The sequence below is a fragment of the Mastigoproctus giganteus genome, chromosome 2 (genome assembly GCF_048544385.1).
Source record: "Mastigoproctus giganteus isolate SK-2022 chromosome 2, ASM4854438v1, whole genome shotgun sequence".
In the NCBI taxonomy this organism is placed as follows: Eukaryota; Metazoa; Arthropoda; class Arachnida; order Uropygi; family Thelyphonidae; genus Mastigoproctus; species Mastigoproctus giganteus.
Window position 1 is genome coordinate 252,652,591 of NC_143576.1, and position 16,412 is coordinate 252,669,002.

A 16,412-nucleotide genomic window follows, 5' to 3' on the forward strand; every position below is an offset into this window, starting at 1 on the left:
TTCCGTCCTCATTCATTTTACTGATGCCTCTCACAGCCTTAAACACCTCAATCAAATCTCCTCTAAGGTGTCTAGTTTCCAAACTCTGCAATCCACATATTCGAAGTCTTTCTTCATATGGACACACTTTGGCCGATCTCACCAGGCGAGTTACTCGTCTTTGTACCCTTGCAAGAAGCTCGATGTCTTTCTTTAGGTGCGGTTTCCATACTTGAACACAGTCATGGGATACCTACCTAGTAATGGATCGGCCCACCGGATAAGGGCAGTCAAACGGCGAGGCATTGAGTCCACTAGTTCATAAAAGCGTTCTACAGATATTTCCATTCATGATTGCTGCACCGCTGTCCATAATTCCGTTGCATTCCTGGGTGGAGAATCCAAAGCTCGAACGGACCTTTATACAACATCCAAAAAATGCTAAGGCGTCTCCGTAGCCAGGTGGGAAGAAGCAGCAGTGCGTAGCACACGCTTCTTGATTAGACTGGGGTTCGAGCCCGTCACCACCAAATACGGAGGATGCGGAAAGGCCAGGAAATGACCACCGCATATCCCGGAGCAATATGGCCTTAGTTGCTAATGCTCCTAAAAACCAAACAACAACAACCAAAAAATGCTCCACAGTGTTCAAGTCCGGTGAACGGGGAGGTCATTCCATGGTGGTAAAATCTACGGAATGCTCTTCAAACCATGTTCTAGTCACCACGGCTCTGTGAGAAGATGCATTGTCCTGCTGTGCTGGAAGAGCCCACTGCCCTGTGGGTGCACGATGACCATGAAGGGATGAGGATGGACACGTAATCTGGGCCGTGTGCCAGTTGAACACGCCCCGGACCATTACCGACAGTCCCGTGCCTGAACAGTTCCTTGGTAACATGACGGGCGTATAGCATCGTGCGGTTTCCGCCAGATACGCACCCTCCCTTCCGCTCAAAATAACTGGAAATAGGACTCATCGGACCAGGAGACCAGTCTCCAATCATCCAAGGTCCAGTACCGATGTTCTTTCGCCCAGTTGAGGCATAGAGTCCTGTGTCATGGTGTTAGCAATGGGACTCTGGTGTGTCGGCGGCTCCCTTTACCTGTTACGGCTAATGATCGCTTGATGGTCTTGGTGGAAACGTTTCTGTTCTTGTTTATACTCCGGCACGACTACCAGGTCAGTAAAGTTTACAATAAATCATCAATACAAACGTTAATTGTATTTAGCAGTCACGGGCTTGAACCCCGGTCCATTCAAATAGCGCGTGCTACTGCACTCATGCTCCCGACTACTTGCCTAGGCACCTACCTCGTTAAAGTCAGCGGTGATTTGTGCCACTATTGCTTTCCGGTTGGCTGAAAGAATGCGAGACAGACGTCGACGGCCACGTTCATCCAACACCGCCCACAGCGCTGTCCACGACGAGATGTTATTCCGGAAATGGCGTATATCCGATACTCTTGATACTGTCGAACAGTGATAGTGCAATTTCTGTACTACCTCCGCGATAGTGACCCATGCGTCGCGCACCCACAATCATACCCCCTTTCAAAGTCGGTTAACTCACGACGTTTATCCATACTGACATCGAATTACCGTCTACGTGAATGCAGTGAAGCAATGTACCTATATACCTCAAGCGGTGGGTTCGTCCACTAGCGAGAGGGGAAGAAGCAGCAGTGCGTAGCACACGCTTCTTGTGTGACAGCGTCTCGTTGCCCAGGAACCAGGTATCCCATGAATTCTGTCCTTTCAGTGTATATCGGAAAAAAGCGACTGTCAGACAAATGGATGACGTGTTCAATTTTATTGAACAGGTCAAGAACTCTAAAAGACGACGTTCATATAAACCGAGCGGCCTATTTATTAGGTACGCCTATCTAATTAACTAGTAGGTTCCCCCACCTCAGAGCAGCCTGCATTATTTGTTGCATGGACTCAATGAATTGCCCAAAAGCATGCCACAGGGCTGCTGGTCCACGTTCACTCAATTGATTCCCGCAATTATTGCAAATTGGATGGTTGCAAATCTCTACTCCAAAGAGCTCGTTCCACCTCATATCACAGATGAGCAATTGAATTGAGATCTGTGACTGGAGAGACCACAACAGTAGTCTGAATTCACTCTCATGTTCCTGAAACCAGTTCTGTACAATTCTAGCCTTGTGATGGGGCGCATTATCCTGTTTGGAAGAACCCATTCGTAGATGGATACACTGTAGCCATGAAGGAGTGCTCCTGGTCGAAAACAGTTTCCAGATAACCTGTTATACAAACGTTGCTACACTGGTATCAAGGTTCCCAATGTATGACAACAAAACACTCCGCATGCCATTACACTGTCATTACCAATCGTTACTGCTAGCACCTGGCGGGATGGATTCATCTAAAAGTCAGCATGTGTCAATCAATGGAGTCATGCTGCTCTTACCATACTCAGGTCCTCCCCTCAGCATGAAACAGCAAGTACCAGGATTTGTCAGAGCAGCAAAGTTTTTCAATCCTTCACTCTCCAGTATTGGTGTTGAATCCAATGTCACTGTATTTTCTTGTTTTTTGTTGACAAGAGTGAAACCCGGTTTGGTCGTCAGCTGCCACACCACATCCGTGGTGTCATAGCCGAGGTTTCTGTCCATCTGCTTTATACTGTATGGCAAAAACGCGTGCTGTTATTGAAGGAGCACTCCATTTCATGCAAAAGACAGGTGTACCTAATAAACTGGCCACTCAATATATGCAATTTTATTTTATTTTTAACGCGAATGAAATAGAGGAACAACTTTTGCTAGTTTCAGACGTGTCGTCTGCTTTATTCTCTAATCTAAATCGATTTGTCGATAATAAGTGATTAAATTGTTTTATCAGGCTAAAAACGTTGAAATATTTGGAAGGCATAGTCTTGCTTTCTACCTAAGTGTAATGACTGTCAAACAGCCATTTAAAGTTGTGTTGCTACGATGTTTATAGAGCTACCTTTCCTGGCAACGCACGACAGACACACTCACGCAAAGTGCATTAACCTACTTAGATGCTAACTTTTCTATTAACCAGCATATCCGTGAAGTCATTTAGAGGAAGTACGGTAGAAAACAGAGTCGAGCTATGAATCGAAACTTAACTCTTCTAACTGTTAATGTTTATTGTAAAAAAGAGCGATTGAAATACCACACTGTATAAAAGAACAATTTAAACTTCACCAATAGTATGTGAATATTTGTATATGGAGAGAAAGCGAGTTATGCTCTTCCATCATAATTACGCCCAAATTCATGTAGCTGCTAATCGCAACTGGGAGAATTCTTTCATTAACGATGGTCAAAAAAATATATATTTACTATATGTTTTCTTTAAATGTCACCTGTTTTGTTAATCAAAGCGCTCGAAGGCTTCCAACACCAGCAAACTCCAGAAAACATACGAGCAAAAGACCAGGAAGTATTCAGTCCTAAGATAGGAGGTCAAAGATATGTGGCATATAGAACAAGTAATGATCATCCCGATCATCGTGTCAACCACTGGCATGGTGTCAAAGGACGTCCATAAGAACCTAGCAGCAATAGGCCTCCCAGAGAACATTTACATGGAACTCCAGAAAGCGATGATCCCGAACACCTGTCGGATAGTGAGTTTCTTGACCAACAGTCAGGGCCGGCTCGAGGTATATTTGTGACCCGGGAGGGGAGGCCCCTTCCAGATAGAAAAAAAATTTAAGGTGTTTTTATTGGGTTAATATTTTTATTTTTCCTAGAGAAAAAAAGTTAAAAAAAAACAAATGTAAACACAAATAAGCCAACCAAAATATTTGTTTTGTCATAGTAAATATTAAAAATAATTTTACAAAAGAGTCAATTTTTATAAGGACATTAATCAAAACACCAGCAGCGGGTTGCAGTTACGCTTGCCTTTAATTTATATAATAACAATAGTTTGTATAATTAAATTTCAGCCGCTCATGTGAAAGAAATAGGATGCACATAGGATTGTAGCCAATAACCTATATTCATACCAAATTTCAAATCGGTATCCCATCTGGAAGTGGAAGGATTTGGAGACAGACCGACACTTGACAATACTTAATAGAAGATTCGTACAGAATAAATATAGATTTTACATTACAAGTTACATCAAAGCTATTTAAAAATAGAAAACAAAAATTTAAGAAGAATTTTTTGTTATTTTAACACCAAATGTCATATTTTTATCGAGTGCCAAACGAAATTCCTTTAATGCATTCCTTTCCTCGATTTTATATCAGAAAATTTATTAATGGCATTGATAAAATCCAAATTTGCAGCCACATCATTTTCAATTGATAGTACTTTATTGTTAATGAATTTAATCTTGCCTGCGACATTGATGATCGCAAATATGCTTTAATTTGCTAAAACTCCTTTCCCCACTTGCTGCAGTTAGTGGAATTATCAGCATAACTCTCAATGCTACCCATAAATTTGGCAACTTCTTTATCTTCGCCTTCTTTCCACGTTTATATGGGGTCGGCATTTCCGTCCTCAATTCTTTTTCTCCATTCCTCTCTATCCTGTGCTTCCTCTCTCCTACATCCTCTCTTTTAAATCCTCTGCCACCTTGTTTTTCCATCTCAGATTAGGTCTCCCGCTCTTCCTCTTTCCTATCACCTCCAACTTTTCACACCTCTTCCACACATACTCCTCAATTCTTCGTTCCACATGTCCAAGCCCCCTCAACCTAGATTCCTGCATTTTTTTTTACTCAGAGGCCCCACCTTAACTGTACCTCTGATGTAGTCATTTCTTATCCTGTCCTTCCTCGTCACACCACACATCCATCTTAGCATTCTCATCTCCGCCACTTCCATCTTCTTCTCCTGGGCCTTTGTAATTGCCCATGTCTCAGCACTGTACATCAATGCGGGTCTAACCACAGTTTTATACGCTCTTCCCTTCATTCTACAATTTACTTTCTTATCACACAGCATCCCACTCAGCTTTCTCCAGTTCAACCATCCACAATGCAGTCTATGCTGTATTTCTGCACTCAATCCTCCATCCCTCTCAACGTTCGATCCCAGAAACTTAAATTTCGAAACTGATGGTAGTTTTCCTCCTGCAGGTTTATAGAACTCTCATCTTCTCCATTCAATACCATATATTCTGAATTTTGTTGGACTTATCCTCATGCCTCTCTCTTCCAACGCATTCCTCCAATTTCTTCTCTACCTTTCCTTGGGATGGTTCGAAGAGTAGGATATCATCCGCGAACAGCATACTCCATACTCTCACCAACACATCCATTACCAGATCAAACAGATATGGGCTAAGAGCTGATCCCTGGTGCAGTACAACTTCTACAGAGAACCCCTCAGTCATACCTACACTACTCTTAACCTGAGTCACCGCTCTCCCTCGTACATTTCCTTCACAAGCCTTACGTATTTTTCTGATGCACCCTTCACCCTCATGCATCTCCATACCGCTTGTCTGGGCACTCTATCATATGCTTTTTTCAGGTCTATGAACACCATGTGCAACTCTACTTGCATCTCCCTGTATCTTTCCATCACCTGCATTAAAGCAAAGACCGCATCTGTTGTTCCTCTTCCCGGCATGAAACCAAACTGTTCCTCTCCTATTTCCGTTTCCTGCCTTATCCTTCCTTCCGCAATTCTTTCCCAGATCTTCATCGAATGAGACATTAACTTTATTCCCCCGTAGTTCCCACATTCCTGCACACCACCCTTTCCTTTATAGATTGGCACAAATATACTTTCTCTCCACTCATCGGGTATCCTCTCCTGCTGCCACAGTTTTTCCATAAAGTCCCATAGGATATCGATCCCTTCTTCTCCCAGACTTCTCCATACCTCTACTGGTATCTGATCAACACCTACTGCTTTCCCCCTTTTCATTTTTCTGAGTGCGCTTTCCACTTCTTTCCTGCTTATGCCTTCCACTACTCTTTCATTCGTCTCTCCATCCTCGCATAATGCTCTTGAGTTTTCCTCATTTAATAACTTCCTAAAATAGTATTTCCACCTTCCCTTAACCTTCTCCTGGTCCTGTATAACCACTCCACTCTCATATTTTATCTGTTTTATTGATGAGAAGTCCTTTGATGCCTTGTCTCTCGCTTTGGCTATTCTCATCAAGTGGCTATCTCCATCTTTCCTTTCCAGTTCCCCGTAGGCCTCGTCCACTGCCCTCGCCTATCATTATTGTTAGGCAACGTATCTTGTAATTTATTGTTATTTATAAATTTCAAAATACTTAAGTCTTTATCAGGTGTCAATATTGATTCTTAGCGGTGAAAGAACATGACGGTTTCACTGCAGACTCCTAAACACAAACCAAAAAAGGGTGCTTCCTTCTTGCTGAAAACCAACACACTTATAGTCAGAAGTGTCTTGAACGAATGCACAGAAGGAAGTGATTGATATTTCAGCAAAAATGTAAACGGAAATACAGGAAGGGACCAAATGGGAGCAATAAACTCTAGTCCGCAGTAAGGGTACTTGAAAAATAAAATCCTCGTGGCTACAAATAGGTTGAGTTACAAACGGAAGGGTGGACATATGTTTTTCTCAAGACATATATAAAACGCCCCTTTCAAGGGAGCTGCCATTGTTTCGCAAACTCAGTCCATCTCTGAGGGGTGTAAGAGAAAATTTTCGGTTAGTCTGGTATTCCCGGGTTCTCTATCCATTTTCGCTAAAATCTTTGAAAGGCGGCGGGCCTTTGCATCGGGCGCATGCCACGTGGCTGAGGCATTTCGACTGTTTACTGCACTATAGAGAAAGAAAGGGCCTCCACATTTCCCCCCAAATCTTTCGTTTTCCCCCTTCCACGAGGCATATGCGCCCTCTCAAACCTTTGACAACCCCAATGTCATGCGCCCTCAAAGCGTCAGGGCCCCGGGAGATCGCCCGGTACAACCGTAGCTCGGGCAGGCCCTGCCAACAGTAATAATAACAATAATGATAGAAATCGGCACAACCAACCATCCCATGCACTTTGTACCAATACCGGTCTGGGAGCGGAAAGATCCCATAAAAAAGGAAATTTTTGTTTTATAATAACTAGGGGACTTCGCCCCCTGTTCGCTGCGCTCGCTTCTTTTCATAAAATAAAATAAAATACCTACATAAGCTTTCGACTCTGTGTGTCTCTTCCTCAGCTATGAATACATAAATGCGTTACTATATCTATATAATATTGGTGTAGATACACCATAGTCAACTTTTAAAAGAAAAACTTACGATCGTAGTGTGAAAGGCATTTCATTTGTATCGAATCTCATATTGTGCTCATCCTTCACAACGAGTGGAGACCTCGAATAAGTAACGCTTCACTAATAGAGCGACTATTGTGACTTAATCTCGGTCGGCACCACCACCACCCAGACGGCACTGTTTCAAAGCTAGTTGGCTTTTCATCGATGGTGCCTTTCACACTACGATCGTAGTTTTTCTTTAAGAGTTGTCTCTGGTGTATCTACACCGATATTATATAGATAGAGAATCTTAAAATATTATGCCTTCTTGTATTTAGTTTATTTAAATAAATACGGTACATATGGAAATCAAGAATGGTACCACGTGGTCAGGTTAGATAAACATAATGCGTGACCACGCTTAATTAAACAGAAGCTTGTTTTACCACCGTAAAACAAGCTTCTGTTAAGAATTTTTGTATTTGCTGCGTATTACTACGTAACCCGCATCTCTCTTCTCCCATTGGCTGAATAAATATCATTAGGAGGAAAATTATTTTAATGTATATAAAGATAACTAGAAATCAACTTGCTGTGAATGCTATTTGGTTGATTGTTGTAGGGTTTTAAGCGCATTAGCAACTTCGGACATTTTGCGCCGTATTGCATGTGTGCTGTGGTCGATTTGCTGATTTCTGAACGAAAAACACCAGTTCTCTGGAGAAAATTCAAGCTTCTCTCACTTGAGACTGACTAACTCAGTCACGTTGTGAAAAAGGCCCCATAAAAATTCCTCCCGTCATTTACGGGATTTGAACTAGTGTCTTTTCCACTCGGTGTGGACTATGAAGGCAATTTGCTTTGGTGTCAAAAGTAAACGAATATAACAAAACTTATTTACATTTTTCTTAGAAATAAGACGCACTAGAAAAATCTCAATGACATTTTTCGTAACTAGATCCGAAACGCAAGATCATAAGTTGAAGAAACAAAATCATATGTTGAAGAAACAAAACCTTGAGTGACAGACTAATTTCAAACATTGGAAAATGCGAACATTTGCTGATGTTTGCGCCAGATCTGTTGTCTGCATGGCTCAGATTTCACTGGCATAAACCCACTATATCGTAAGGCTTCAAAGAAATCCTCTAATATCATTTACTATCTTGACCTTGAAATAAAACATCAATAAATCAGCATTGGCAGAAACTCGTAATGGGCTTAAGAAGTAGACAGTGTGGTGCTGACACAGGAGCTATTATTTTCTCTTCCTTGCTGGGAACCCTGTCGTTTGATGACGCTAAAAGTAAGAGCGATTTGCTAAAAATAAACTTCTGCATTAGTTTTCGTGCCATCACAGCAGTCCCTATGCACCAAGTAGTTCGAATTGAACCTTTGCTCTTTCTAGAAAATGTTTGTTATTCGATTTTTTATGGTTTCTACTTTCATATGGCTTCTTAGTAGCTCTGCATAGACTGAAATATCAGACGCGCGACAAGTTACCATGGCGCAGTTCAGTTCTGCGACATATAACAACAAACATGTCTGTCTGTCTGGAGAGTCGGGAAAAAAACATTGATTTAATTGAACTGCATGGGTATAATGCATTTGAGTTTTTTTCAGTAATATTGTAGTTCTCCGAAACCACATAATTCTATAAGCATTAGACAGAACACAATGAACTCACATAACTGGTATTGCTTTCCAGAAGCCTGCATGTTAAAAAATAAAGCATTTTTCCAACATTTAAGAGACTGACCTTTTAATTATTATTTTTTTTTTCAGATTAATGAGTTTCCAAATTTTCTCAAAAGTCCAGAGAGGGAGAACACGCAACATATCAGGGTGTACCACAAAGGATGCATTCGCAGGGGTGATCGAAGACGTCATCGTCCATTTTCACCCCTGGACGAAGTCTCTTCTCTAAGCAGCGAGAGGTCAGAGTCCAGAGCTACCTCATTCCCGGAGTCCTGTGCGTCCACTACTTTCTCGGAAGCTGTGTCCATATGTTCCGATCCTGGGATAGCAGAAAGTGCCGAACCAGAGACGAAACAGCGAAACTGGAGGAAGTTTCTGCCTTCTCTACCTTGGCCAAGGAATAAACATGTGCGTTGTCCATTAACGGGTCTTCAACCAGTAACGGAGGAGGGTAGGATGAGGAGATCGATATCTGCAGAAGATGGTTCTTTAGCAAATGGTTTTGTCCACACGCCAGCAAGCAGTCCGCTACCGGAAGACTGTGAATATAGGGAAGTCAAGTCAACCAAGAAAGAGTATTTATGTAAATTATGGCCCTTCAATAGGCACAAAGTTGTGAAAATAGGTAGGGTTTTAACTCCTGATCCGATCATCTCTAGATCGCCTTCTGTAGAGCCCGTATCTCCTTCTCAAGAACGATCTAGTCCTGTATCTTTTCTAACGGTAGACAATACGATGGCGTGGTTGTCTTTTCCCAGGTAAGATTATCAAAATTAAGTCAGATGTGATTAATTATTCTTTAATTATTAAGACTGGTGTGAGTTTAATCTATTTGCTCATGGAAATAATTGACGGCAAAGCATATAACTTGTGTGCGTAATTATAATGTATAAATATATATATATATATATACTCTCAAAATGCACGTACAGTATTTGGGCAACTTTGCTTGGCAAGTTAATGGTATAGAAAAATGGTATACTCTCTACCCTAGCAAAAGTATTGGGACATGATTCCCAGTGTAGTGAACAGTGTGTTAGTTGTCTGACGGCACCAGGGGTTTCCCCGAACCCGCGTTGCTTTTATTGTAGGTGTACCAGTTCACTGGGAAGGCCAGAGATTTAAAAGTGTATGGATTTTGTAAGTGTAGTGTTGTGTATCGTTGTTCTTCTGGCCATTTAGCCGCTAGACCCCTACTGGGGCCCAACGTTGTCCATACTATGCCTCGTGGTGCCTCCACGAGGTATACCACGAGGCAGACCAGGTACCAAGAAATTAAGTTTTCACTCTGGCAGGTCCTGCCACCTAATTTCCTGAGGTTTCAGTGGCAAGGACCTAAAAAATAAAATAAAATAAAATAAATAATAATACTAATTTAATAGTATTGGGAAGTAGTCGCTGAAAGATTAGGCCGAGATGGGTTTTCGTATGCAGTTGGAATTTTGACAATTTTTTAAAATTTTGACATTGTGTGGGGCGTTTGCTGGTGTTTAGGCAGAGTAGGGGAAGACTGAAGACAGGGAGAAAAGTCAGAAATATGGAGTCAATAGGGAAGGCAACCCCAGGTCAAAGTTTTAAATTTAGACTGTGTGGGGTTACGGTGTGAAAGTGAACAGAATAGAGGAGAGACTGAAGAGTGTGAATGATATGAATGCCAAGCAGGAGTAAGTTTAAAAGTGTGCAAAAAATCAAAAACAATCAAAATAAGTTGCCATAAGGCGCTCATGATGTTTCAGACAAGATTAATTGTCGAATGCCACATTAGTAATTTGTCTATGTTTGTGACACCAACATGGTTCTACCCTACAAAGTTAACCGCGGTTTTTTGGTCCACCCGACTGTTTGCATAGTCAGGTAGACCAAAGAAGCTCGCAGATGAGTATCGCCAATTTTTGAAGAAAGTACCATATGTCTCAGGAGTATCCATAAGTGCCTACGGTCCATAAAAAGCGGAACGACATGGCATATCACAGCAGTGAAAGCCAGACGTCATCTGCAGTGGTGCTTAGCCCACTGATATGGGATCACTGAAGAGTGGAAACAGGCTCTATGGAACAATAACACGTTCCACAGAGCCTGTTTACACAGTTCTCAGGGCAGTTTGCCACAATTACTGTGATCATAGTGAAATTTAGACCCGGTATGAAGCTACTTCTGGTGGTTCGAACTCTTGCCATTGGTTGTACTCCAAAAACCACCAATACTGAGTCGTACATTGACATCCTAGATGTCAGTGTACAACTTAGTGGCGTCCACACTCTGGAAGTTTACGGAAATGGGAACTCCATGTTCCAACACTATAATATTCCACTCCGTAACCTGGTTTGAGAACAACTAAGTCCAACTATTCGCCTGCCAGCCCAGAACCCACAACTGAATCGGAGAAAACACCTTTAGAATAAACTAAAACACCGGATCGGAGCAGGATCAATACAGTCCTCTCCTACAGCTGAAGAGGCAACTGCCCTGAATGAGAAAACGACACAAATGTTTATTCTGCGCGTATGCAATGTTAATGAACAATGCCAATATTTCTGGGCCAGTAGGCCAAAAGAGTAATACTGTACATGAAACCTGGTTTGAGAACCAGGTTTCACACAGATGCGTATGGGTATATCATGTGTGTAAATTATTGGTATTCGGAAATCGGTTTTTCTGGTTTTTGAAATGAAAAATCCGACAAGGTGGATGGTCATGGTGAGCGAAGGGTGCAGCATGTTGTACAGGCTCAACGACAGATCATTGTGGCCTGCCACAGTATTGCGATGTCAATTACGAGTTACATCGCAGTACAGTATGGGGAATGGAAGAACCAGGTATGTCTGAGTGTGCATCGCATCGTCATTTGGGTGACCCAAATGACGATGCGATGCACACTCAGACATACGCGGTTCCGCAGCAGACGACCCAAGAGACACCCTCTCCTCACCGTTGATCATCGTCGACGGCGAATGCTATGGTGACAACACGCTGGTTGGATACTAAGGACTGGAAACGAGTGTGCTGGTCGGATAGACCGAATACTTGGTGCAACATGCCGACGTGTATGGCGCAAACAACATGAGTCCATGTACCCATCGTGTATGGTGCCCACTATCTAGACAGGTGGCGGCGGTTACTTAATATGGGGAATGTTTTTCTGGAAAGAACTAGGACCCCGTGTGTGCTTAAGGACCAATGTTTCACTGGTGAGATCTACCGACAATTCTTAGGAGAACATGTGCACCATGCCATGTTGCATTTTTCCCGTACAAAAAAGGGACCTTTCAAGACTATGAGTCGTGTCATCGGGCCCGCAGTGTGCTGCTATTGCTGTTATTGGATTTTAGGGGCATCGGCAACTAAGGCCATATTGTTCTGTGTACATTGCAAATTGCGTGTGTTCTAATATCGACTTGCTGTTTTGCTGGACGAAAAACCTGAGTTTCCGGGAGAAAAAAAACCACGCTACCCTCGCGTGAGACTGACTAACTCAGCCACGTTGTGAAAAAGACCCATTAAAATTCCTCAGGTGTTTTCCACTGGGTGTGGGGAGGACGGTGAGCCTACCAACTGTGCTATGCTATCCACGAGGGCGGCCAGAGTGTATCAGTGGTTCAAGAAACACACTCAAGATATCATTCAACTTGACTGACCTCCAAATTCGTCTGACCTCAATCCAATTTGACACTTGTTGGGTGTTATTGAACGGAAGTGAGGCGTATGGACGACACACGACGGTCACCTATTCCGACATTGCGGAAAACCTCGCAGGCAGCATGGTTGCAGAGTCCTAGGGACGTTTGCAGACATCTATTGGAGTCAATACCTAGGCGAATAGTGGCTGTTATTCGTGGAAACTGTGGCACAAAACAGCATTAAGTAGGTGGTCACAATTCAGTATTCACTGAGCGTAAATATACTACATGCAGTAAGCTTGTTTAATGTAAACTTACACGTAACTTTACATCTAAGTTTAAGTTAATGTTGAAGTCTAATAAAAGTTAAAGTTTGTGATGTAAACTTACATTTGAATGTAAGTTTATACCACACTCTTTTGTGCAAACGTTTACATTGTCACTTGTAAACTTACATGCAAATGTAAGTTTACGGGTGACCCAGAAAATGCAATTGTTCTGGAATGTTATGATAAGTATTTTACAAAACGTTCGATTTGTTATTACATAGAATATACAGTTTATGGAAAAATTCTATATAATAATGAATTGAATATTTTTTCATAAATTAAACAAATAAAACGAATAAAACAGCAGGTATTCGAAACGCCCGCTGTTCCTTTTTTTTTAATTATCTTCTTTAGTACAGATAGTTAAACGTGGCTGATGACACGGGCCGTGACGTATGGTTATTATAAATGATTTAAAATTTGAAAAATCATGTCTGAATTCGCTAAACATGTAGATGACATTAGATTTTGAAAGTATTACACAGATAACTGTGCAAAATAATTCATAATTCAGTGATAGTCAACAAAGGTAATGATATAATTCTGTTGTGCACTTACTATAAGATCATTTAGAACATCCTAGCTCACCGATGCTCTAACCACTTTGATTAGAGCGTTTAGAATGCATTAAAGGGATGATTCACAGAAACCAGAGATAGATGACCATGAGAACGTCAGAATGTGACCTCGAGACTACTTCGACCTACTTACCACTCTACGATGACACGCGTGCATCTGCTTTTCCACACAAGTGGGGAAATTAGGACGAACTATTACCCGTATCCGCGAAACCTGTCCCAGTAGCTAACACTAGATATATGGAATTGTGTCATTTCCATATATCTAGATATACGGAATTGTGTCAGATGTCAGGAGAAATGAAATGAATGTGAAGTATAGCCAATAACTTGGTTTGCCTATAAAGACAAGTTCCCTTGTTCCTGTTCATTGAGAAATTATTTTCTGCCGTTTTCCATTCACCAAATCGGTTTTTTCTACTTACTCTTAGGCGACCCTGTATCACGCCAGACGTGTACCTGAAGGCTAGGCCAGAGACTGCCCCACCGTTGGACAAATCCCTCCTCAGTGACGATGACGTCATTGCCGGTTTACTGCAGCTTTCGCCTCCGCAACAAGACGTGAACAGTCTACACCCCAGATCACACACTGTCCTGGGTAATTATGGAGATCGAAAATTCCTGAAGAGGGTTGACTATTTCAGGAGCATCTCAGATGGACTGGACAGGTGACTACTACTATCTTCATTTCCGCATTCTCTTTTTCTCAAGTAAATCAAAATTTCTTAATTACAATACTTTACTTAACGTAAATCTTCAATATTTTATCAGATTCATTTTTAATTCGTCTTAAATAGTTGGCTACATATAAACGTGATGCTCTAGCACTAACTTAGACGTTAGTTAACTTTACGTAACCTGAGGCAATTACCCTAAACGAATTATGTAATCTTAATTCGTCTTAAATTAATTAAATGTTTTTATTTTTCTACAATTAACAGAAGTGAAAAGTAGATAACCAATTAATTACGAACTAATTAACTAATAATAATAAAAGTAATTTTGTTTCACTTCACTGCAGATACTCAGGCGCCTCTGTAGCCAGGTGGGAAGGAGCACCAGTGCGTAGCACATGCTCCTTGATTAGACCGGGGTTCGAGCCCGTCACCACCAAATACGGAGGATGCGGAAAGGTCAGAGAATGACCACCGCATATCCCGGAGCAATATGGCCTTAGTTGCTAATGCTCCTAAAAACCAAATAACAAACAAACAATATTCACTCTACATTTTGTATTACTTTGTAATCACAGTGCGTGAAATGCAACATATATTCCAGGCTCTGTGAGTTAATAAATTAAATAAAAAGCAACAAGAACCTCAGTTTGTAGTATGCTGCCAATACTTTCGTAATTAGCATTAGTAAAGGCATACGATGCAAGAAAGCAAACTTATACAGCATCAGCCAAAAAAAAAAAAAAAAAAAAAACCCTCTCATTTCACCCCTCCATTCGTTCCAAATGCCTGTCCAGCTCAGCCTTAAATTTATTTAGGATATCAACTAATACAAGAAAAGTCTGTTCCACCAATCAACTACCCGCTGGCTAAAGGCAAATTTCCGCACATCTATTCTACAACTGTCTTTCCTCAGTTTGAATCTGTACCCCCTCAGGTTCTTAATTTGAGCGAGAGAAAGAATCCCATCAGCATTGAGCTTGCTCAGCCCATTCAAGGCCTTATACACCTCAATCAGGGCCGACCGGGCTAGCCGGGTGGGTAAAATGCCTGCCTGGCAACCCAAAGGTCGCGGGTTCGATTCCCGCCTCGGGCTTGGATCAAAGTACTGCAAAAACCTTGGGAGGTGCATTATGGCCACAGAAGCCTATGCGCCAACAACTACCAAAAAAAAAACCTCAACCAGATCACCTCGCAGGTGCCTACTCTCCAGTCGCTGCAATTTGCAGAACTTAAGCCTTTCTTGGTAAGAGCACCCCTTCGTTCCGCTCACCAATCTTGTTGCACGTCTTTGTATTCGTACCTTCCTACTTTGCCTTTCTTTGTTTGTAATTTTTTAATAAAAAAACGCATATTTTACGTTTCTGCAGTGATTAATATAAAAGCAAATAATTAATGATTTGTGTATTTAGTAAACTGATAACAAAAACGAGTTTCCCCAATAGCAACGACCAGTGTGTGTGCGCGCGCACCAAGAACATTTCGTTTTTCCGCATCCGTAATATATCCCATTCATTCCTGCAATCAGCGCGCGGCATCAAACATAGTATCCAGTGCTTCATCTATGACATATATCGATAATTTATGTGGTACGTATGGAATAATAAAATACTGGAATTCTATTTGATTTTAATTAAAATTTGGAATGGATTGACATATCTTTACGAAAGATCCAAATATAAAATTTCGCCAAAAACCGTCTACTGAATATGAGGGATGCCTGATGATCAGGCATCTCTCATATTGTGGACTTATACTGTACTTCATAACTGGGCTGTCACCATTGCAGCACCCACTGATGAGAAGTCAATCAGCTTCGAAACGGTGCAGTCCGGGTGGTGGTATACACCGAAAATAAGTAACATTAGTCTTCTCCACTGATGAAGCAGGCGCCTCCGTAACCTTGTGGGAAGGAGCAGCAGTGCGTAGCACACGCTTCTTGACTAGACCGGGGTTCGAGCCCGTCACCATCAAATACGGAGGATGAGAAAAGGTCAGGGAATGACCACCGCATATCCCGGAGCAATATGGCCTTAGTTGGTAATTCTCCTAAAAACCAAATAACAAACAAACAAACAACTGGTGAAGCGTAGTACTTATTCAAAGTGCAATACCTCGGCTACTCGTTGTGAAGGTATTCACAATATGAGATACAATTAAAACGATGCCAATTATCGACTTGTAGTATGCAGAAGGGCTACTATGAAATTTGTTCACTGGAGGTACAGCTCTTACGTACTGACAGACGGAGAGAGAAACGGACACGGTGAAGATAATAGGCTCTTAAGCATACATGCTAATGTACTGTGGGGGTTTTGGTATTTATTGTGGGGCTTGTGGGTATT

General features: G+C 41.7%; 1 protein-coding gene across 2 annotated transcripts in view; it reads left to right on the forward strand.

Moving 5' to 3' along the window:
• LOC150090383 (uncharacterized protein C12orf56-like) overlaps positions 1-16,412 on the forward strand; it is a 104,072-nt gene that overhangs the window by 34,384 nt on the left and 53,276 nt on the right. For both annotated transcript variants that reach the window (XM_090389843.1, XM_090389842.1), the window contains exons 2-3: positions 8,957-9,627; positions 13,825-14,061. In XM_090389843.1, coding sequence (XP_090245969.1) covers positions 8,957-9,627; positions 13,825-14,061 — 908 coding nt within the window. The remainder of the gene's footprint in view (positions 1-8,956; positions 9,628-13,824; positions 14,062-16,412) is intronic.